General features: G+C 43.4%; 2 protein-coding genes across 3 annotated transcripts in view; one reads left to right on the plus strand and one right to left on the minus strand.

Annotated features, from left to right (window-relative positions):
* Window positions 1–13706, minus strand: part of si:dkey-82f1.1 (DENN domain-containing protein 2A) — a 32813-nt gene extending 19107 nt beyond the window's left edge. Inside the window, exon 1 of one of the 2 annotated variants that reach the window (XM_035665128.1) lies at window positions 13267–13706. The gene's annotated coding sequence lies outside the window, so the exon portion shown is untranslated. Of the gene's footprint in view, window positions 1–4987; window positions 5219–13266 lie in introns of those variants that run through there. The other variant, XM_035665129.1, reaches the window with a different exon arrangement.
* Window positions 13707–17364: 3658 nt separating this feature from the next.
* Window positions 17365–23679, plus strand: part of adck2 (aarF domain containing kinase 2) — a gene marked incomplete in the record, with an annotated part of 8589 nt that continues 2274 nt past the window's right edge. Inside the window, 2 exon segments of the mRNA XM_035664751.1 lie at window positions 17365–17577; window positions 17670–18543. Coding sequence (XP_035520644.1) covers window positions 17748–18543 — 796 coding nt within the window.

A 23679-nucleotide genomic window follows, 5' to 3' on the forward strand; every position in this document is an offset into this window, starting at 1 on the left:
AAATAATATGTCATCTTTTAGCTTCTAGTTTTGATCACAGCCCTCCATTGCTTTGTCTTTAGTCCCCCATCAGTCCCAGACCTAGCCCCCCGGAGCGAGGAGGAGGAGGGTTTGCGTCAGCCAGCCACCGGCTTGTAGGCCCAAATTATTTTCAGCTGTGAGCAGAGCAGAGGTCACATGTTTGTGGGGAAACATCAACCAATTTTTGGCCTTCCTCCCCCTCCTGATTCTTTTCTCCTTACTAAAACCGAGCACCGAAATTAAGACCAGAAATCCTGCATGGAAAGGGGGTGGGCAAGGGGGATTATAAAGAATGTATAGAGCCTCTTAGTTTTACAGTTAGATTTTTTTCTGTGTTGGGAAGGGTGTTACATATCACAGGGGGAGAGGAAAGATGGGAGATATGAAGAGAGGGAGCAAATCGGAGAGGAGAGGGGGGTTGGGGAGACAGGGTTGTCAAAACTAAAGAGGAAAGTGGATATTGCAAAGAATAATACAAGTATACTGTTGCGCTATGAAAACAGTGTAGGCTTTTAGGCTGTCCCACTTTATTATTTGGAGCCTCAAGGCCAAAACAGAAAGTGCTGTTCAGTCGAGATTCTAGTGCCTTAAATGGTAATTTGGTATTTTCTCACAATTCTGACTTACTGGGCCCGAACATATCTCAAACTTGACTCATACATGCAAGAAAGTGCTTCCCAGCACTCGCCTGAACCTGACAAGCCGCAGTGTCTTCGCATCTCGTTAAAGCAGTAAATTTGACAGCACTGCCAGTTTTACAGCGCACGGTTACTGAGGAAACTCTTTCCGGGAGCCACGAAAAGGCCTTTGTCTCCCACAGCTACTAGTAACTATTGTTAACCCTGACCCCCAGAGCAAGATGGCCACCATAACAATGCAGAGGCTGAGGAAAGCCATCTGCTGAGGCCAATAAAAACATCACGTGAAACAGCGACCTGAAAGACCTCCACCTCCCCGGCCCCCTTCAGCCTTAGCCCTGTGAGGTGTGACAGGCCGCGGAGACTGCAGCAGAGGAAGTGGAAGTGGTATTGTTCATCGGCAGCTGGGTGGATGAGTGCTGGGTGGAGAAGATGGCAGTGGAAAATAATGGAAATAACTATTGACCTGGACCTATTAACTGTACCTAATAATTGTCTGATAAAAAACATTACACAAATATATTTAATAAAGGATAACCTCCAACCTCAGATGAAAATGTTTGGTGGTCGGTGAACAGCACATGATCCTAAATGCCTTAAAGCCTTTACTAGATAGAGATAGCAGCGGTCGGGTCAGTGGCAGGGCATCAGAGACAAGCATCAGTTGCATAACCAACCCTGCAGGAGATATGTATCAGCGGATGGACACCGGGTATCTGGCTATGGACAGATTCTTATAAACATGCACTCACATATACTACTGAGAGAGGGATGTTGTTTGTTTAGACTTAGTGGCTGAAGCATGGTTTTGTGTTGCTGTAGTAAATAGGATCTCGGTTATCTACGGGCACCACCTATTCTAAAAATGTACAGTAAAGTGGACAGTGGAGAGCAGGTATTCTTCAGGAATTTATTAATTAATTCAATGAATCTCAGAAGTGTCCTGTCATAGTGAACTGAAAATTTTGACCTGCTAGTGGCAAAAGAAGAGGCGTCTGCAAATTACCACTGCATTAGGATTCAAACTTTAAGGGACCATGAACGTTTTTGCTAACTTTCTTGACAATCCCACTGATTGCTAACCAGATGACATGTGGCAGCCGACTCCCTTGGTCCCTTGATCTTCATATACTAAATGTGCATTCTTGCTGTCTCCTTCCCCCTTTACCAAACCCCCACACCTGCCGTTTGTCTCCATTGGTAATCACATTCAGTCTGATCACTACCTTTTGCCTTACTTTCTTTGACTCTGATGTTTATCATGTAACGTCTGTTGCCTGATCAACGGCTTCCATTTACATACTATCTAGTGCATTGGTCTATGTATAAAAGTACCTCATTTAATTTGCTCTGGGTCAGCTTACCGACTCAGATCTGTATGTAAGTTCACCAGGATGCTTTAATAAACTCACACCACCACAGCAAACCTGAACTGGACTTGAATGATTTCTCTTTGACACCACCATTCACTCTGAATCAGTGTTGGGCCAACTGATGAAAGGTATGGACAAATGAACAAACAGCCCAGTCCAATGAAAATGCCATCAGTAAAGCCATGTACCTGGTATGACAAAAAAAACTGAAAAGTTCCATTAAGTTAAAGCGACAGATCTGAGACCAAAACATTGACTCGAAGCTCCATACATCTAGAACCCTGTGTAAACTACATGCTATTTGACCTTGGTCTGGTCATAGAGTTGTAAATGAATCCCTGATTCACAAAGACATGGCACACTACTGCGTACAGTGCGTTAGCCAGCACGGCTATTACTCAGCGGCACGCACAGTCCCTGCAGTCCTTTCATAGATGACTCTAACTGGTTCTTCTCATACTGAACCAATACAATGTTGGATTCACAACAGGCCGGAATCAGCTTGGACTCATTCATTGGCAATGTGATGACACACACACACACCAAATTTTCCACGATGAGCTGTTTCTCAAGCTGTGTCAGTTACTGAATGAGTTGGCTCACAACACCTCTGTTATCAGGACTTATACTCTAATACTCTTTGCAGTGCAATGCAATGTACGTGTTGACAATATCAGCTCAGACAGCGATATTCCTTTGGGGTTTGTATCTTAGTTGTTGAGCTTTTTGTGCTTGTTAAGCTCCAAATATTATCTCTTAGTGTTAACGCTGGGTGATAATCAGCCAATGTTTTGCTCTTGGAGTTGAATTTGCTTTATCACACTGTATGCAGGTGGTGCTGTCAGTGTTTTGTAGCTAGTTTTATCAGGCCTTTGAGTTGTTGTCAGCGAGCTGTTGGCTGGCTGCTGCTTTAGTGCTCTGGAGGCCTGCCTGCCCGCCGCTCCCCAACAGCTGCTTCTCATAAAGATTTCATCCTCCCCTCCATCCCTCTGTCCCTCCATCCCTCTGTCCAGCCCTGCAGAAACAGCTAACACCATGACATCATCACTCCTTGCTTGTTCTTATCCAAACTGCTCTCTTTTTCTCTCTGTCATTTAGAAATACCTAAAAAGGGCAAAGTCGCTTACATCCCACGCTGCATTTCACAGTTATCAGGAGTCACACAAAAAACAGAAAGAAACCAAAAACAGGCAGTCTCTGAACCACTTGCCATCCTTACGAGCGAGGTTTGACGTAAAACTGGGACAAGGAGAGAACATGATAACTTAAAATGTGGAAAGAAAATAATGATTTATTTTCTTTTTTTCCTTTCTGCACCCACGCTGAGTTGAGGACCCTATCCCCTGCAAGATGTGGTTCACTATATCGTGTGCCAAAGCCTCGCCTGCAATCAATTTAACGCACCGCTGCACATTTAGCCAGCTCTTTCTGGCAAACTTGGCCGCTTTTTTCCTCCCTGTCCTTCGCTCTTTTATTTCTCCCTTTCATTCTCTCTCTTTCATTCCCACTCAGTCTTGGAGTTGCGGGAACAAAAGTATGATGGAAGAGGGAGTGAAGGACAGGAGTGAAGGACAGAGGGGGACTGGTTTTTAATCCTTAGCCTCTCGTTCTCTTTCATGCTGAACTGTACCATGTCTTACCTACTGCAGATCTGGAGCAGAGATTATTCATGTACAGCCAATTTGTTTCAAGCACTGTGGAGTTGCCAGATCTGACATTAACTGTTTGGTTTGAGCGATATGGGGATTTCACAATGACTGACATGCTGCCTTGACCTGGTGGGGCTTTGACAAGGTTTTGCCTGGTTCCTGAAGAAGGAGAAAAGGAAGGGTTGATGGTGAAGGAAGGGATGTATGGAGAAGGGGAGGGAAGGAGAGGGTCGGGCAAATAAACAATGGAATTTTATCTGGGCTCAGCAGTCTCCCTCTCTCTTTTTCTCTCTCTGTTTCTGTCTCTGTGTCCTGTTCAGGGCCCCTGCTGCTTTCCCAAGCTGATTTCATAGCAAGGACTTGGACATGAGCCAAACAGGCCAACTCTGTGCCTATGTGTGTCTGTATCTGCATGTGTATCTGCCCATGTATAAGACTGACAGTCAGAAAAGCCTGTTAGAATCCTGTCATGTAATCCACTTTTCCTGCATACCATGTTTACTCTTCTCTCATCTTCATCTCTTTATCTCTCTGTTTTCGCTCACATTACTTTTCCATCAGCTGGCTTTCCTTATCTTTCCGTTCTATATCCAACCACAGACCACAGGGGTCTGTGTTGTATGATATACAGTGGTAAATATGCTTATCAGCATCTGGCCTTTAGGGACAAAAGACAAGCACATAATACACACACACACACACACACACACATATACACAGTGCATGCACAGCCATCCCACTGCACAGTGTCCTGTCCAAATCCATTGATAGTCCTTCTGCCCTGCTGTGCTCTGTCCTCTTGCCCCTCCACTTCTCCCCCTGCTCCCTCCATTGTTAGGAGAGGATGGACATGAGACGGTATTGAAACTGGGTTAGCTGCAGAACCAGACAGGAACTGACGGGGATACCACAAACAATTAATTTCTCCCTGCGTGTTTTTTTTGCTTATCAATCCACTCTAAATATAACACACATCTCCATTGTTGTATTTCTACCAACACACATATAGCATTTCTTGTTATTGTGGTTGTCATTTATAACTGACGGCCCGGGTGTCTACAGCATATTCCACTGAGACGTGGAAGATTGGGCCAAAATATTACCTCAGAAAATCCATAAACAAACCTTAATTATAATTGGGGTTACAGAGAAAGCCACTGTGGATGTAATTATGGTGCACAAGCACAACCGAGGGTCAGAATGCTATACCATTTAGGAGCCTTCTTATGCATGAAATGTATTTTCTTGTGCCCACAAACAAACAGGAAGTGTGATACGACTTGCAGGAAGTGGGAGTAAGACTGACCTTTTGTGTCCCCTCCTGAAATTAAGTCATCAGGCGTTTGCAGAACTGTGGAATTCACCCTGTACAGTAAGAACTTGAGTCCATTGTTGATAAATGGGACAGCTCTGACTACCACAAGGTCAAAATGGCAGCAAACGGAAGGAAAACTGCAGACAAACTCAGCAAAATCCTCCTAAAAGTCCTTCTCACTCGCTCCACCTGTCAGAGTTTAGAAATGACCACCCTGTAACAGTTTAACCACAGGCTTTTAATGGGGAAGACCTCCCTTTCCCTTTGGAGTTTGTGGCTTCCATTCTACATTCCAGTGACTGCAAATGGAGCAGCTTGCAGGCTAATGATGCACTCAAGTCCTCAAAGTGATAAGCCCCTCTAGGAATAGGAGTTTGAAGGGGCAGGCTTTGACAGTGTCGATCTGATAACAGGTGAAAAAAAGTAGATGATTAAAAAATATTTGTGGAAGCTTTTTAGTGCAGAATTGGTGAAAAATCTAATTATAAAAGAAATCTTCCATCTGAACCACAGGTTTTACCCATCGTCACAACAAATACAAAGAGGACTTAACTAGCTCAATACAGAGAAGGGGAGCCTTTCTACCAGAGAAAAAGACAAGATCATCCCAATGAGAAGCAAAAAAGAAGTGGAGGAGGAGGATTAATCTGTCTTGGAGGCAGAGCAAACAAATCTCCCTCTATCCCCCCATCTGGGAGAGGGTGTCATGTTTCGTCTCCTTGCAGAGTTGGAGCATCTGTCCTTCGACTCCCTCCCACAAACATGTCAGCCCCTCCTCCCAACAGACAGAAAGCTCCCATCAGCAGAGCTCCTGACTCATCCCTAGTCTGCTCCCAATTACCCCTCTGGCTCCACAGGCCAGTGCCCATGCCAACTCATCCCAGGGCCCGCTTTTAAACAGCTCTCACTTTGGCCTAGACAGCCCTATCCAACACTGCCTCTGACAAATCCAAAAATCCACATTTGGTACATTTGCAGCTGAAACACTTCTCCAGCTTCAGCCAACATCGTAAGATTCGATGACGCTAAAGGCCTGAGCATGCTTCGAACGAATGTTGTTCTTGGATCCTCGGACATCATCTGAAACCACATATTCAACAGTGGAATTGGGTATTTTTATAACTATCAGGGACAGACAATCCGACAGTCACAGCAACGCTCATGCAGTAACTGGCCAGGTGTTGCTGGGTCTATCTGCTACTTTGGTCCCGACTGAAATTTCTATAGATTTACAACTTCCCTTGTGGCTATATTACAATGACTTTGGTGTTTCTCTTACTTTTCTTCCAGTGACACTATCAGGTCAAACTTTTCACTTACTTAGTGAAACATCTCAACATGCACTTGATGGAATAGCATCAAACTTCAAATCAAAGATAGATTTCCATCTATTTGTGTTGAACAATATTCTGAATCTGAAAAGTCTGATATCCCTTTAAATATTTCTGTTTTCAGCTGCCTTCCACCCAAAGACAAATTAGCGCACATCATGGGCTCACCCAGCAATAAGAAACAAGACCTTGGTGTAGATGCACCTGTGGTCGGAGCACTGTGGTTGCAGCAAGCATAAATCATCACTGACAGAGTAAGTAAGGTCATTGACAGGAAAGCTTGCCAAACAAAAGAATCCATGGAGCTCTTCCTGGCGATGAGCCTCGCTGTTTGGCAGGCAGTGATGAATTTCAACGGATGAGGTAATTTATAAACAGCCACAGGTAATATGCCAGGTGATAGACACACCTTCTGTTGTCTGCAATCACAGCTGCACTCTGTTTCACCCTGTTGCCCTTTAACATAGGAGACAGACATGGCATGTATTATACCTTAGATAATACCTGTGCGGTTAACAACACTCAAAGGATCTGGATTTTACAGACAGGAGGAAGTGCCATTGAATACGCCATAATTCACCGGAAAAAAAGATTCCCTACAGTGAGCAGTATTTACAGCTATCTGATATTACATTGTGCTGACACAGAATGTGGGATTTTTAAGCCTAATGGTAAAAACATTCTCTCTAAAACAGGCTCAGCCACAGTGAATATGCAGCAGTGAGTGGACCTACAGATCCTTTCAACAATAACCTGGCTTCTTCTGCGCACTAACATTATTCTCTGGGCCCCAGATCACATTTCTCCTCCAAGCCGCAGTCTCTGAGCTGAGCTCCAATGCCAAAATCCTCTCCTCTCCTTCTCCTTCCTGTTTTTCCCCCCTTCACATTTTAAGGGTTCCGCTTGAGAATTCCCACCAGAGCTCCCCGTCCCATCTCTGCTCCCTCGCTCCTCTGCATGCCTGCACAGAAACAGATTTTTATAATTCACCCGCCGATCCCCCGGGGAGCCGAGAGAGGCGAGAGCTTGGGAAAATGCTCTTCCGGAGTGTAAACTCCAGAGTCAGAGTCAGAGCCGACGTTTTTGACCTCCACACATCCCGTGACCGACAACTGTGAGCCTGGGCCAAGACCGCCAGTGGACAAAAAACTGAGTGAAATGAAGAGGGGTGTTTAGCGCAGCTGGAGCAAGCCAAACTAAACTGATCTAAGGGTGTGTGTTTTCATCGTCATCTCCTCAGGAACCTCAGGACAAATTGTACTCAACATGGAAAATATGGTTTGTAGTTTGAATTTTAGGGAGTTAGGCAAAGACTAAAGCAGAGCAACTGCGACATGCTTGAGCAACAATTGTAACACACACCTTTGCTCTTGTAAATGCTGCACTGCTGTATGTGCTAATTGTATTAGCTCCCATTAGCTACTTAGCAGTCCTATTAACTGACTGTACCCAGAATGGGAGCTCGAAGGACAGGGGGAAGTTTGTTTATACTATTAGCATAGGAGAGGGCATAGGAGAATGAGCACCAGAACCAGAGGCGGGCGAGACTTGTGTGGGCTTATACTGTATGGAAATAAATTGTTCAAAATTTTCCTTGCTGGTGGTTCCAACACATTCAGAATAATGAATTTGCCATTTGCCATTAGCCATTGGGTATAACCAATGATTATTAGTCGACTAGGAAAATCTTTAGTTGGGGACAGCTCTAGTATTTATATAACAACCATATGAAGCAAAAGAAAGTCATCTTAATCCATTTAAGCATTTCTGAAAATACAAAGATCAAACATGTCTACTGATCAGCCTAGTGACTAAAATAATATCAGCAGCATTACATCAGAAATACTGAGCAATATAACAAGGAGAAAAAAGTAATTATGCGATAGTTTTATAACTGAGCCTATCCCTATCCAAACTAGACATCCTTAGAAAACAAAAAAACGACACCAGGCTCAGCAGATACAACTTGACACTATATAACAGTATAATAAAGGATGAGATTAGTGTTACCATCATTACACTGGAGACAGACAAAGAGATAAATACCACTCACCCCGCTTTAGAACTTAACAAGACAGTGTTTAGATATGATTTGGTATGATCAAAGCTCCTCTGTGTCTGCAGTGTGTCTGGAGTATCTGCTCATTAAGTTGTTACAGTTGGATGAACCTCCAGACATTATTTTAATTCTCATTATGGAGCGGATCCCTAAATTGACAGGTAAACAAAATTCCTCTCATTTTCAGCCATGGGTGAAGAAGAGAAGAGAAGAGAAGAAGTCGACCAGAACTCCTTAAATGATTTGAAGGTCACTAATCTTACAGTTTTTCCCCTCTCAAATATTACACACACACTCTGCACATAACCAAACTAACATAGCATGTGGTAACCTTTTCCCATTTTGCTTGGAATGCTCATTATAACATGGCAACCTGAGCCTAAATCAACGAGCTGTACAGCCACATTAGAGTCACACTTTGAACCCATATGGACATTCCTTTCCAGACGGCAGCCTTCCCCACATACAAGTTCTTTTTCCAAGCTGCGGATGTTAAAGCAAAATGGCAAATGCATGTTCACGTGCAAGCACAGTATGTCAGTGGATGTTTATGTGTGGGCATGTGTTTGTATCTATGTGTCTGTGCGTGTTCTGGTCTACATTTCCATGTCTGTGTTTGAGTCTGTCTGTGCCTGTTTTCCTGCATGTGTTTGTGTGTGTTCTGGAGTGTGCGTGTTCGGGTCTATGCCACCGCCACATGTTGCCAGTGGGCACAAGCTGCAAAGCCAAACCAAGCTGGAAACACTGGCCTTTTGGACAGTCTTCATCAGCATGTCAACAGCATTGGTTTGCTGCGGTGATTCTCCCAGCCCACAGCTCACACCCTGCCATCAGACTGTAGCGGCCTCTGTCTTTGCCCCCCCTCTCCAGACTGATAAAGATTCACATTCTGTACTGTAATCTGTGTAAACAACGCAGCAGGACAGGGATTCAGTCTGCCATGTCCTGTTAAATGTCCCAATTAGAGTCGCAGCAACAATTTTCTCTCAAGCTATGGTCCAACTCGGGACACTCAATACAACTCAAGACACTTAGCAGAGTGAAACTGCCAGTCAGCGCAACAGCTTGCAAGGCTGTGAGAGAACGAGTGTGTGTATGTGTGTTTGGGTTAAGGGTGAATCTAATGAAAAAACCATGGCCAGCTGCCAACTGCATAAATGCCTCCAGTATCCCATGTGATGGTATGCATTATCCATGCATGCGTGTATGTATGTGTGTTGGTTTGACTCCTACAAGGGCAAGGTTACGGGTGTCTAAGATGGTATGCATTATCCACGCATCTATGCATGTGTGCGTGGGGTGGGGATGGGAGGGGGTGTTTTTGATCATGACTAAAACCCATGGCCATCTACCAACATCACAGACAATAACCCCCCTACCATATCTTTGTAACAAGAGGAATTCTTTCACCGTCCCCACAGGACGCATTCTTTCTGAGCCTGTCACCGTGGCAACAACAGCAGCTCGGGTACGGCCGGAGATTGGCCCGGTGGGGTCTTTAAGTTGCAGGCCGCCCTGCAGAGTGCCTGTCAAAAGCCAGTTCCTGTAAGAGGAGGGGTGGACGGGCTGTAACCTCTTAGAGCCCTGCTGTCACTTTTCTGAGCAGAAAAGAATAGAGAGGACAGATGTCACTCTAACACACACACACACACACACACACACACACACACACACACCATGCAAGAATGCACATATAATTTATTTTCAATCCACGGAGGAAAATGTGATCAACTGAAGTTGTACCATGAAAAATACAACAGTAATATGTATGCAGACTTCTGTATATACACCCATATACATAAATATATCTATTAACATACGAGCACGCCTATTGTACATGTTTGTAAAAAGTGAACACAAGACACATCTGCAAAAACGGGCATCTAATAGTTAACTTTCTTGTAAATTGAGCCCATAGCGTCAACGTGAAGCTAAACACTGTTTTCCTGGATTAATTTGCACTCTAGTGACTCATACCAATCATCAAGACCGATTTCTCCACTTCAGCGGGCTTCCAAGAAAAATTTAACAAGCCGATTCAGTTGTGAGAGATGACTGACTTGTCGCGATACTAAACATTTAGTGTTTGAGTTTTTTTTTTCCTTACAAAGCATGCATACTAATAAAAAATTCTATTAACCTCCACTGGGTAGATGTAAGACTTTGCATGTGTTGATATGTCAGGGCAGTGTGCATGTGAGAAATGATAGAAAGGCACTGAGTGAGAATGCCATAAATACTGTAAGAGTTTTTAGTCAGTTTTTGTAAGAGAGATTTTGTTGTGAAAGAAAAAAAGAGACAGTAAATTGTGCAATTAGAGAAAATGCCCAGAGAACGAATGAGTGTGTATCTGAGAGTAAAATGAATCACTGAGAGTGTGAATATTCTGAGTGATGAAACAAGGTCACAAATACCCTGTTTTCCACCACAGTGCACATTGTCTTGCACAGCGGTAATGCAGACAGTTAGCCCCTGACTCAGAACGTAAACAACTGACCTAATCTGACAGACCACTGTGTGTAATAGTAGCACACACATACACACGCACAATGGCTCCACAGCAGAGCCCCTTTACAAGATTGTAGCCCCTTATTACAACCTTGCTGACTAGCAGACAGACTGTCCCTGTCTCTTTATCTCCGACTCTATAAACCTTCACTTCACAGCGCTAGAGAGTCAGCCAGTCTCAATTCAATAAACTCTCAACCATACCCAGTTAAGTAAATACGACCTTAAGGAAGACAGAAACAGGAGAGCAGAGGAATGTTGATTTGTGGTCAGTAAATCTCCTATTGACCTGCTGGAGCTGTTCATTTATGCCAATATGAGAATAACACCAAATTTAAGAGGCAGTACAGTATGTTGTCCCACGCTTCAGCTGCTTTTGTAATCAAGAATTAAAATAAAAATGTTCCAGTGTTGCCTGTTCTATGGATCTTGCTCTTGGGTTTAATGATTGCCCAGCAGGCTGAACTAAAATGGCCCGAGGAAGCTGCTGAGATAGATTATGTTGGCTGATTGATAACCATCTCTTAAGGGTCACTGCTTATTGGACACAGAAGACATTCCTCTTGCACTGTGGTATGACAGCCTTTGCTTTCTCACATGAAGTCATATGGTTGAGCTATGACAACTTAAAGGTGCCCTGTGGAGTTTTTGACCACAAGTGCCACTGTAGAGCCACAGTTCGATAAAAGGTCCCTATATTGTTTGCATCACAAGTTGTACATACAGGACATATTCTATATGCATGCAACATGCAAATGCAAACGACATGTTACATATTTCTTCTGGTTGCATGCTTCAGCTGGAAAGCTTCACGTTAGTTGCAAGTCAGGCCTTTACATAAATTTGCCCAATCGGTAAATAAAATGTGTGTTTACCTAAAAAAACAGACATGTCTATTAAATGCTCTCCCTGTGTCCTGCAATACCAAATGTTGTCAGTTTATGGTAGTAAGGTAATGACACATCAGTTAAGAGAATAAGTTGGTCTTGCAAGTTTCACAATGGTTCCAAACATAAAACAAAAACCTTTGCAAATGTTTATGAGGTCGGAAATGCATTCAAGATGTTTGGTAGGCCTAAATGGTGCAATCTGCTGAGAAATATAAACAAAATTGTGTTGGTTAACAATGAGAACTCCACGTGGAGTCAGTAAAGACTCATTATCCTTTCTATTTCTCTTGGAACATTAACTTCTTACAGTAAGTTACATTTTAAATGAAAAAACTGTGTCTGTTTGTGGCTGTCACAGCTGCTTTGTCTATTATGAAGAAACTGATGTTACTGCTGCTGGAAATTCAAAATGCATCACTTCCTGTTTATTTATTTACAAGGGCACACAGCAGAAGGTGTTGAACTGAGAAAACACTAATGAAACTAACTACATTTTCACTATCCTGCTCATTGTAACTGTGTATGACTACAGGTGCAAATTAAAACTTTCGAACCCAATTGCACGGTTTCAATAATGCCTGGTCATGAATCTGCAAACAAATTCATATTTCTTCATCCTTGAAACGCTGACTTTTTGGAGCCACCTGAACTCCTCTGTTCTCCCTGGAGATGTCTCCACCCCTGCCTCACAACAATACAGGCCCTGGGACCTCTGCATGAAGAGGAGTCTTTGTTCACAGGGAAGAATGCTCATCTCACTTATCCTCTCCTCTTTTCTCTGACCCCCTCAACAAGCCGGTTTGGAATGTGCTGGTTTGAGTGTGCACTCTGACTGTTATCCAAATGGTCACCAAAGCATCTATCTACACTTTATTTTCATTTAATAAGCAGATGAGAGCCGATAGCCACTGAGTGAATGTCTGTGTGTGTGCTCACGTGTGCTCAGATACTGCAATGAGGTACAGAGGAGCCTCTTGTGGGCAGCAGTAATGGACTTGGTGCAGACAGTTTGAGACCGGCCACTTGAGCAACACTCTGGTGTACTTAAAGCTGGAGCAAAAGCAGCACAGAATGAAACACAGGCAAAACCACATCCTAACATTTACCATCCATATTTCTTTAAAGGAGCAGAGAGAGGTGCATTCTGTACATGGACGCACACATGCATACTGACACATTCAAGGTCAAGCATACATTACACTGCAGAAAATAGAGTATGCATATGCATGAAGATGGATCCATAATGTGTCTGATTCCCACTTAAGTTCAGTCGATTTATCACAATTAAAAAGTTCATCAACTCAACCATCATGTGTTCAATATGCTGCATAAAAAGAAATCCCAACATTTACAACAATACTGACTTTGTTTTTGAAGGACTTTTTAAAAAAAAGAGTAATGCAAACATGCAAACACACACACTGTCACTCTCTCTCTCTCTCTCACACACACACACACACACACTTCAACTATGCACATTACCTCTCTGAGCTGGGTGAGCCCTGATGAAGTGCTCTTGGAGTAGTCTCTCATTTTGCGTAACCTGACCCCGCAGAAGACAGCATCCACTTGCATGGTTCCTTTCCTTAAGAGTACTTTTCTCCTCTCTCTCTCGCTCCCTCTCTCTCTCTCTTCCACGGTTTGTACACCCCTACCCCTGCCTTCGACTTCTCTCACTTTGCATAGCCCCTGCCTGTACCTCCCACATATACACACACACACACACACAGAGAGGAGAGAGAGAGAGAGAAAGACACAGAGTGCAGCTCCAAGCGCACAAAAAAGTTTGAAAAACGCACAAAGTCGGGGAAATCCCTCCTCCTCCTCCTCCCGTGCAGCCTCCGGGCTAAAATGTTTACAGCTCTTTCTCCACTCAGCTCTCAAACACACACTAACTCACCCGGACTCCTATCTCTCAATGACGCTGGCTCCTTCTCTTGCTCTCTCTCCCCCCTCTTTCCAAACTTTTCCCACCCCTCCTTCACTCGTGCCACCCCCCTCCCTCTCTCTCTCTCTCTCTCTCTCTCTCTCTCTCCCTCCTCTCTCTCTCTCTCTTCCTCCCTACTTCCCTTTTCTCTCTCTCCTCCCTCTCATTTTCGCATCATCAGCCAACAACCCCCCCTCCCGCCCCACCGTACAACCCCCATCGCTGAACTAATCTGGCAGCTGGCCGGTCCCGAATTGGAGACCTAGCTTGGCCGGGGAAACCGAGTGTCCTGCTCCAACAAAAACAAGACAGAACGAAGATGCGGCAGAAGAGAGAAAGAAGAAAGGAGGAATGGAGCAGGAAGGGGCACAACTGAACACATAAATAAAAACCTCCTCCGGGAGCCAATTAAAGAAGCCCAAGGGTCTCTCTTCCTCTCTGAATGAGGGGACAACATGTTCATCTATTTTATCTCTGCAAGATTTTGTTTACTGGTTCTCATGTGCCAGCCAACAGCAACAACAACAACTGTAAGTGGTGTGGAAGCACCAGTGCTGTGTGCTGTGTGCTGAACTCTGTGTTGGCAGTGTTTGGGTTGATCACCACTGTGATGAATGATTAACCCACAGGCCCTCTCTGAAAGGCCACTATTACAAATGTATATTTTAAACAGATGAACAGTTTTCAAAGCCTGCAACCTTTATATTGAACATACAGAGATATGGCTTAAAATGATGCACAAGAAATGTATACATTCCCATTTAATGTCAGGGTGCAGCTTAGGTGACATCTTAGATTTTAATATATGATCTAATAAATTTGAGATTCGAGATGGAAACATTTATTTGTTGTGAATATTTATTAATGTATCAATTAGTTGATCAAGAGAATATTAATCAGAAACTATTTCAATAATTGTTTAATTGTTTGGGGAATTAGTATAAGTATTAGTATTAATATCCCCTATTTACAATTAGTAATTTGAGAGGATTTGCTTCTTTTTTGTATTTTGTGATTGTAAAGTGGGTATCGTTAGATTTAGGACTGTCGGTTGTACAAAACAAGCAATCTGAAGATGTCACTTCAGAAAATAGTGACAAATATTTTTCAACATTTTCTGACATTCTGTAGATGAAAGGATTAATCAAGAAACTAATCAATGTTGGATGGATACAATAGCATGACTATCTAATGCAATTCAATACAATAGCCATGCAATTACTTCTACTGTACTTTAGCTAAAGCAATTATATTCAGTTTGAGAAACGTTGATTCAACTCTGGTAGTTTGTGAAGCCATACTAAAGAGGTTTATAATAGCTTTCCAAAGTGTTTGTTCCAGGAAACTTACATTGGGTTGCATTAGATTGTGAATTTGTTTATGACACTTGATGCTGTAAAACAGTGTGGAAAAAAGTATTAAAAATAATAATACAAATAATTATTATGCACAATTTTACAGCCATATTGTTGTTACAAAATAGTGCAGGGTCATTATTACGGGTGCATTAACACACCAGCAGCATTTTAATGTGGTAGTGTAGCTTTTATGTTCTTGTAATTATTTTATACACTGGTAGTTTAATCCATAGCAATGCATCATATTCTATAAACTGATCATATTTATCATATCAATTTTAACTTGCAAAGTAACTAGTAACTACAGCAGTCAAATGAATTCAGTGGAACAAAAGAAATCCCTTTGAACTTTAGTGGATTACATCATCAAATGGAAATACTTAAATGTACAAGTAGGCCTATTCATAACTGCAAGTACTTGTGTAATTTTGTAAATGTACTGTACTTTCCACAACTAAAAGATACACAAATGCAAACACAAGCAAAAAAATATAGACATACATGCATAAAAATGGTAAATACACATTTTTTTTTACTCTTTAGATTTGATGTAAAGCTTAGCATCTCTATGCAAATGCCTGTAAAGGGGCCTCAGCTGCATTCCTACAGTCACTTCACTGAGCAGCCTTCATAAAGTGTCTAACAGCATCACCTCAGCAGAGCAACTATCCCACTGACCTCTGAGCCCAATCCCTGACCTCGCCTTTGAAATGCAAGAGAGATCTAAAAAGCCTGGCTTGTCCATCAATAGCTGTGGGGGGAACAGGGTGGAAGGTGGGGGCTAGTAACATCTGTTTGGCGTTTATCTCACCTTATTGTGTTGCTGAGTCCTCTATCAAGCCTACAGCTGGGATCCTGGGAGCGTACCGAGCCCACTGTCCAAGGGACTCACACCGTGACTGGGAACATGACTGGGATAAGTTCTCAGTCCTTGGTGGCGCATAGTAGGCTGATTGCAAGGCCTCCAGAGGCAGTGACAATGAAATCAAACCCAGGGTGTGTTTTGTTCCCTGCCTCCTCCTTTCCTTTATGACCCAGACACAGATTTGCCCGCCATACCGATGCAGAAAAATAATAAAGCAGCTCTTAAGTCATCTCATAGGAACTTAGTTCAGGAAAACACAGAGTATTCTATCAGGAAGGACTTTTCAATACCACTTCCATTAATGTCCAGACCACATGCTCGCCCAACAACGTTCCTATCAACAACTGATTAACAGCCAGCTAGAATATGTTGTTGTTGGATTCATTTTTTCCAACTTATATAATAAGTCCTGCCATTTTATGTCCTGAGGCCCCATATGTCTTCGTTGTTTCCATTTTGTTGTACATGTTAGAGCTGAAACATGTAGTCAAACAATCAATCAGTCAATAGACAGAAAAAATAACTGCCAACTATTTTCATAGATTGTTTACGACAATATTCATGAAAAAAGGAAAACACTTCTTAAATGGGAGGACATGCAACTTTTTTGTGTCCTAAACTTGGTTTTTGTACTGTTGCTCAGATAAAACAAGCAATCAAAAAATGGCATTGTCATTGTATGTCATAACTTCATGTTTATGACATTTTTTACTGACCAACCAATTAATCGATTAATCAAGAAAATAAATGTAAATAAATCAATAATGAAAACATTCATTAGTTGAGTGTCCATTATTCATTAAAAGCTTTTAATAACCTCAATGAAGGCTGTATAACATTTCAATGAGCCAGGTCCAGGTGGCTCACTGGAAAGGCTTCCTCGGGCACATAATGGAACAGAGTCATTGTTAATGTTAGTAGTTCCACCTCTGCTATGATAAGTCAAAATGTCTGCTGTGAAAAAGGTGTTAAGACAACAACTGTCTCAATTGTTATGCTCACTTTTGCCCTCTTCTTTCCTCCATTCATTCCCTTGCTTCCTTCTGGTAGAGGGAGAGAGAAGGAGAGGAGGGAAGACAAACGGAACGGAAACCCAGAAAAATGTGTGATATGTCTCCATCTGTCGGGCAGTCTCTGCACTGTGCACTCATTTAATGAATACTATATTTATAAAGGGGGAAAAAACATAAATACACAGCATAAATAAATAAATGTAGGAATAAATAATGAAATGCATAAATAAAAACATAAAAAAAAACATTTTGGTAATAAAAAAAGCTATTTTTTGTATTTCTACATGTATTTATTTCTGTATTTCTACATGTATTTATTTATGTATTTCCACGTGTATTTATTAATATATTCCAACGTTAGTAGTATAATGGTAAAAACGGTACAATGGTGAAAGTCACATAAAAGGTAAAAGACATTATGACCTCGCGCCTTTAAGACGAAACCACGTGATCTGGTCGGCGCTACGTCATACCCGGATGTGAAGCGGCTGTCGTTGAATGTTTTCATGGCTGTTGTGTTTCCAGTGGTGATATTCACGAACAGGAGCTCCTGCAGAAACCACAGCTGAACCATGAACCGTCTCAGTCGACAACCCCGTTTCCTCGCGTTTACAGGAAACTAACGGCACCGTAAGTGAAAGGAAAGCCACCAATTTGCAGTGAACTGGTTAACAAAGTCTTGTAGCTAGTGGCATTAAACCAGGTTGCTCCTCTCTTCTAAGGTGGACTCCCCCGCCATAAAACCGTGGGTGTTTACGTGGAGACCACTGGTTTGCTGAGGGACATGTGACCTGGTGACCATGATGGCCTTTGGAGCAAGAGCCGTCCTCCTCAACCTGAGGTACACTTTCCAGAAGGCAGGCTCCTTTACCAGAACCAGACTGCTCCAAAAGTCCAGGACGTGTTTTGGTACAAGAGGCCAGATTTTAACCCAGATACCCAAGGTTACATTGCTATGTTGGGGCGCAGGCAATGCGTCATCCTGTGTAGCCAGATGCCAGGAGGCAGTTCTTCCATCGCCAACCGCTGACAAAAAGTCTCTAGCCAAAGTCCAAGTGCACAAAGTGGTATTTTTCCTCCGCCTCAGCCTCCGTGCGTTGGTGCTGCTCCTCAAATTCGGCCCCCTCCTCCTCCTGTCCCCCTTGGCTCTGGTGTCCACCCGCTGGGCCTCTCTCTGGGTGGACGCTCTGCTGTGGGTGACTGAAACATCTGGTCCCACTTTCATCAAGCTGGGGCAGTGGGCCAGCACCAGGCGGGACATCTTCCCTCAGGAGTTCTGTGAACGCTTCTCCAGGCTTCACGTAAAGGTGCGCCCTCACTCCTGGGCCCACACCAAGCAGTGTCTCCGGAGGGCTTTCGGGGAGGGTTGGAGGAGGGTTTTACAGTTTGAGAGCAAAGAGCCGGTGGGTTCGGGATGCGTGGCCCAGGTCTACAAAGGCTGGGCGAAGGCGGACCACGTGGAGGACCCGGCCTTCCAGTCGCTGGTGGAGGAGATGGAGAAGGAAGACTTGCTGGAAGCCTGGGAGATCCCTGGTCTGAGAGGAGTGGCCAGCTCCCTGTGGCAGCTCTGGAGGGGGAGAAGGGAGGAGGAGGGCTGGAAGGAGGGAAGCAGATGGAGGTGGCAGGGTACATGAGTGATGGGGACATCCTAGGGAAGAACGGACGGATGGATGAGCTCACCAGCGGGTAGGATGACTAGTGCTAAGCATGATGGCTTCCTCTGATGCACTGACTAATTACGAGTTCCTGCTTTAAAGGTCTAATCAATAATTTGACCACATAAATTATAGGTATATTCACTGAAATCAGCAATTTGTGTTTCTCAGCTTATCATTACCCTGTGTTAAAGGTTTCCTTTAAATTAAGTTATCTTTACATTCAATGTTACTCACCAAAACACATTTTGTTTATTCCTGAGGCCTAACAAACATCTTTAGTGCATGTCCTCCCTTATAAAGCATTTGAAAAGACCATTTTTGAGAATGTTTTTAAATTGTTTACAATCACTTTTGCTTGCTAGCAGTCTTGTTCTATATTAGCATATTGCTATGTGCCACCAACTGTCAATGATAGAATGCAAATGCATGAAAGAGAATATAGATGTAAACAGGGGCGTAGTGGGGGGGTAAACACAAGTAAACCTTATCCACCTCTTTGAAGGCTTAAAGTTTAGTCCATCTATTTCCCAGATCCACAATAGCAATCAAATTAGGGGAAGGGGCAAGGTGGGTTAAACTACAAGTTTACCACCTCCCCATTCCCAGAACTCGTACAAATACAGCTAACCATACAGTCATAAGCAAGGCCTTAAATCTTTATTGCGCTAATGAAAAAATTCCATGCAAGAGTAACGTAGCAGGTAAGATTTGTGGTACTGTAGGCCAAATTTTATTTGTGAAACAGGGCCCATGGAACCTGAAATGAAAAATCTTAAATACGTATTGCTTAGACCATAGAACAGAATTGTCAATACCAATTTCCTTGTGGACCCTTTAGTTTAATAGTTTAGGTTTTAGCAATAACCCTACCTAAAACCTCATTTAAGAACACCCACCAAGCAGTTTGGTCTTGGTTGATTTTTTTTATGACGTGTGTTGAGTGTGAAACAACATCAGGAAAGTTCGCAGTTATCTGCCACCCATACATTCTGCTTCTACACAACCCGATCTCCTCGCCAGGCGCATAGGTTAAAACATGGCCTTTCTTAATATGCACTGAAACACATATTATTCATAAGAAGAACGCTGCCTCCCACTAAGATTCAATGACATTTTGTGAGACTTTATAACGCTGATATGCAGTAAAGTTACGAGGCCTTAATATAAAAGATTGGGCGCTTTTACATCATATTATGACTAACCCCTTAAGATACTTCAAGGGGTTTTGTAAAGGATCATTTCCATTCAATATCGCTGCAGCATACTGGGTTTAGTTCAAAAAACACTCCCAATTCACAAGGTTAGCTGTTGTATTCATACCCATGCAAGGCCTTACCCATCTTTCCCTGGTAGGTACCATTAATAACACCACCATAGCGCTGCCTCGATGCAGCACCGAAAGGTGTCATAGGTTTCCATACGATGGAAAAGGAAGGGCCCCTCAAATAATTACATTTGCTTAGGCCCAACACTTAGAGGGGCAACACAATACATCTTGAAGATTTGCACCCTGGGCTCTGAAAGATTTATTTGTATACAGTTTTCTGTGTCTCCACAAACATCACCGCGAGGCAACGTGTGTGTGGGGCTGCCTGACTTCCATTCAACGTCGGATCACCAAGCAAGTAAAAATGCCTTCGAGCGAGTGGGAGGTGTGTTGACAAAAGAAATTCAGCCATTCACACCCCACACGCCTCACCAACCAGCACACCTGCGCCACTCGGCATCCATGGCGACTTCAGATTTCGAAAAGAGCTTTTGGGGACCGATCTGAGCGCGCCTGGCAGATCGAGTGAGGCCGGCTTGTTTTGATGCGATCGAGTGATGGAGTAAGGCGGTAGGATTGCGCGTAGGATTTAAAGACGTGTCGGTAACCGCCCCGACAACGGGTCGGGAGGGAAGATCGCGCTCATCTCTTCACGGCCTGAAATCTATCTGCCGGCTTTTCACAACTCCTTAGGGCCAACACACTCACATGATCTCTTCTCGTCGTGCCGTGATCAGTCAAACAGTCGCTCAATGATTAGCTTTTCAAGGCCTATTCAAATCTAACAGCAAATTAACCTCCACCCTCGCGCGCCTCATCCATTACACAGGATTTTAAATAAATTAAAAAGAAATAGTCAGTTTATAGGATGAGTTCGACAAAACAATACACACAAGTCTAAACAAGTGGCTCATTAATCCACCCAGTATGTGGCAAAAGTGAAGTTACTGTATTCTTTCTCTACCTGGTTCAGTTGACATAATATGTTGCTTTTAATCCAGAACATTAAAAAATACTACATAACTCCCGACTTTTTATGCCAAACTGAGGCTTCTCATAGAACCATACACATATGCGGTGCATAATTCTTCGACATAAGAAGTCTCCCTATCCAACAGTGATAGCCTTACAGACTCATTGGCGGCCATGCTCAATCTGTATTAGACCGAGAAAAAACGACCAGGCGATTGCCTTCAGATGTGGTCTTCTTCTCGAGAAATAGTCCCATGAGAGGTAGCAAAGAGGGCTGTGTGCGACTTATTATGACTATTGTAAGGATGTGAGTCTTCCAATCATGTGGTGCTGCGTTGCTTCGCTGAATGGTTCATGTGATTTGACTTATGCGAGCTGATATATGGGACCCACGCGACAGGTCCGCAAACTCTGATGATCCTCCTGAGGTGTTGTTGAGATTCCCCAGTGTATGAGGGCACAAAAAACCCAGAGTACTCATGAAAATATCGATGATATATAGGACAGGTAATCCCCACCCGATGTCTCTCGCTATACAGCAATTACTACAGTTAACTTCTATACATTCCAAAATTGGATTAGATTTAGTCTTTGGCATTTATAGAACTGATCCCTGTTCCTCCCTCCAAGAAGCACTTGCTGTCTTTGTATAGTTCGACTGATGTATCTAGTGCCCTACAGATTATATTGGCTTTGCTTGCTCTCGCCCATGCTTTCACTTCTTTTCGTCGCTGAAGCACGGTAAGAGATCGTTTGCAAGGGCAAATCCACGCAGACTGTGCTTTGCAGCCGGTGATCGGCATGTGCGTGAAAAAAGGCGGCAGGTGTGCTGTTTGCGCGGGTTAAATAATAGCGCGATTGATTGGCACGAACCAGGTTTTGCCATTGACTTATACCACACTAAACTGCAAGCAAATGTTCCGTCTTAGACGTAGAGTTGATTATATTGAGATGTAGAAAGACCGCAAAATACACCCAACTTTCAACACTAATACATAACATGGTGTGATTTAAACGGCTACCCCCACCTCTATAAAGGCTAGCATCGAACCCAGACAATCAAGGCAGTAGACATATTATACTATGCACCGACATGCTATTAACACTCCCCATCACACTTCTTTATTTTATATTGGCCTACACTCTTGACTTATAATAACATCTATTCGACACCTTTCACACTATCATAAGGCAAGGTTAATTTCTATGACAATCAATACATAGCTGATAATTTATATCGGTCGTGGGTACAAGAGGTAGCTTTGTACAGAAGCACTGACTTTTACCAACAAGTACCTAATTTCATGAGGATGAACAGGGGTCAGTAGCCCTCGGACACAGGTTAGTGCTTACTGATTTGGTTATAATGCCAAATCCGAGTGGTGGAGACAAGCAGACCATACTACGCCTTTATGAGTTAAGAGAAAAAATCACCGTCTTCATTTTCCCTTTGACAGTCCGCGGCGTATGACACACCACCACCACATCAAACGCGCTACATAATGGACTTAGATAGCCATGTAGGTGTTAGGCCATTAGGGAAATCTGACTCCAGGTTAGAGCTAGAAAAGACGTTGGATCATGGGTGTCAAGCAGATTTTTAAGCGCTACACACGGTACAGAACCCTCATGTTCTTAGACTTCGCAAAAGCAATAGACTATCACTCGGCTCTATATTTCCTAAATGGTCAACGAAAACACAAATACCTTCAAAAGCTTTAGCATTATCATTACCAGGAGGCCTCACAGGTATATTATAAAGGCTTACACCGAAAAAATAGCGATACACTTTATATCATCGAATTAGTTTGAAGAGTGATTGATTCAGAGTAGCGCCACTCCACTTGAGTTATCCAACTGGATCCATTTTAATCCACCGTTCGTGACTCCACACAAATTAGAGGTTCCTCCTAAATGTTCACCACGACGCCGTTATACACACAGGACTGGAGATGAACAGCTGGGGAGGAAAGATTAGTAAAGCTTTTCATCAATACTGCCTGGTAAACAGAGGTTGGCAGCACACAAATGAGAGTGTTTGGTAGCCTTGGTTCTGATTTTGTGTTCTGGGACGCATTGTTCTGTCTGTTCAGCTGCCAAGGGGTGTCTCAAGGCTTCGAAAATTGAGCATGCGACACGTGGTGCTGAATCAGCTCTGGGGTACATCCTCTGGGACCAGAGGGAGTCGAGGGCTCGTGAGGCTGAACTCTTAGCCAGTCTGCCCTCCAGCAATGTTGGATTGTTGAAAATTTGTGAAAAGGAACGACGCGAAGCAAAGAGCCCGATTGTTAGGTCCTTCTCGTGCACCAAGGCAGCCAGATCAACACATGTTGCACAGCACAAGTGGGAGCATCGAAACACACGGACAAGCCTGGATATGTGGAGAAGATAGATAAGACTCAGCCATGGCTGAAGAACTGCCCCAAGGGAGGGAGCATAATATATGGACAGTGAGTACGTTCAGGGGTGGCGCACCTAGTTGGAGCAAAGGGACATGATGCAGGCAGGAACTGAGGAGGACATGTAGAGAAGGCAGTGTTGTGAGGTGGGGCTCATTGCCAGGTATCTTGTCTTGGTCTGTGTCCGTAGTTAGGTACGAGGATGTGGGAATGTTTGGCCGCCTGTGAAATGACATTGTGTCAGAAATTCTTGAGCATGAGGCCGCAGGATCTTCCAGAGTTGAAATGGACTGTGCAGCCTAAAGCCTTGGACGACCACTACTAGTGAGACTTAAGGTGTGTTCGAAGTCAGCAAGACCCGTGAAGTTGGTGGGTTAGGGGTTAGGGGTGATACCGTGGAGTCCAGGGGTCCCGACAACACTAGACAAAGGAGCTT

Source organism: Morone saxatilis, unplaced genomic scaffold (genome assembly GCF_004916995.1).
Source record: "Morone saxatilis isolate NCDOM2014 unplaced genomic scaffold, NCSU_SB_2.0 Contig2, whole genome shotgun sequence".
NCBI lineage: Eukaryota > Metazoa > Chordata > Actinopteri > Moronidae > Morone > Morone saxatilis.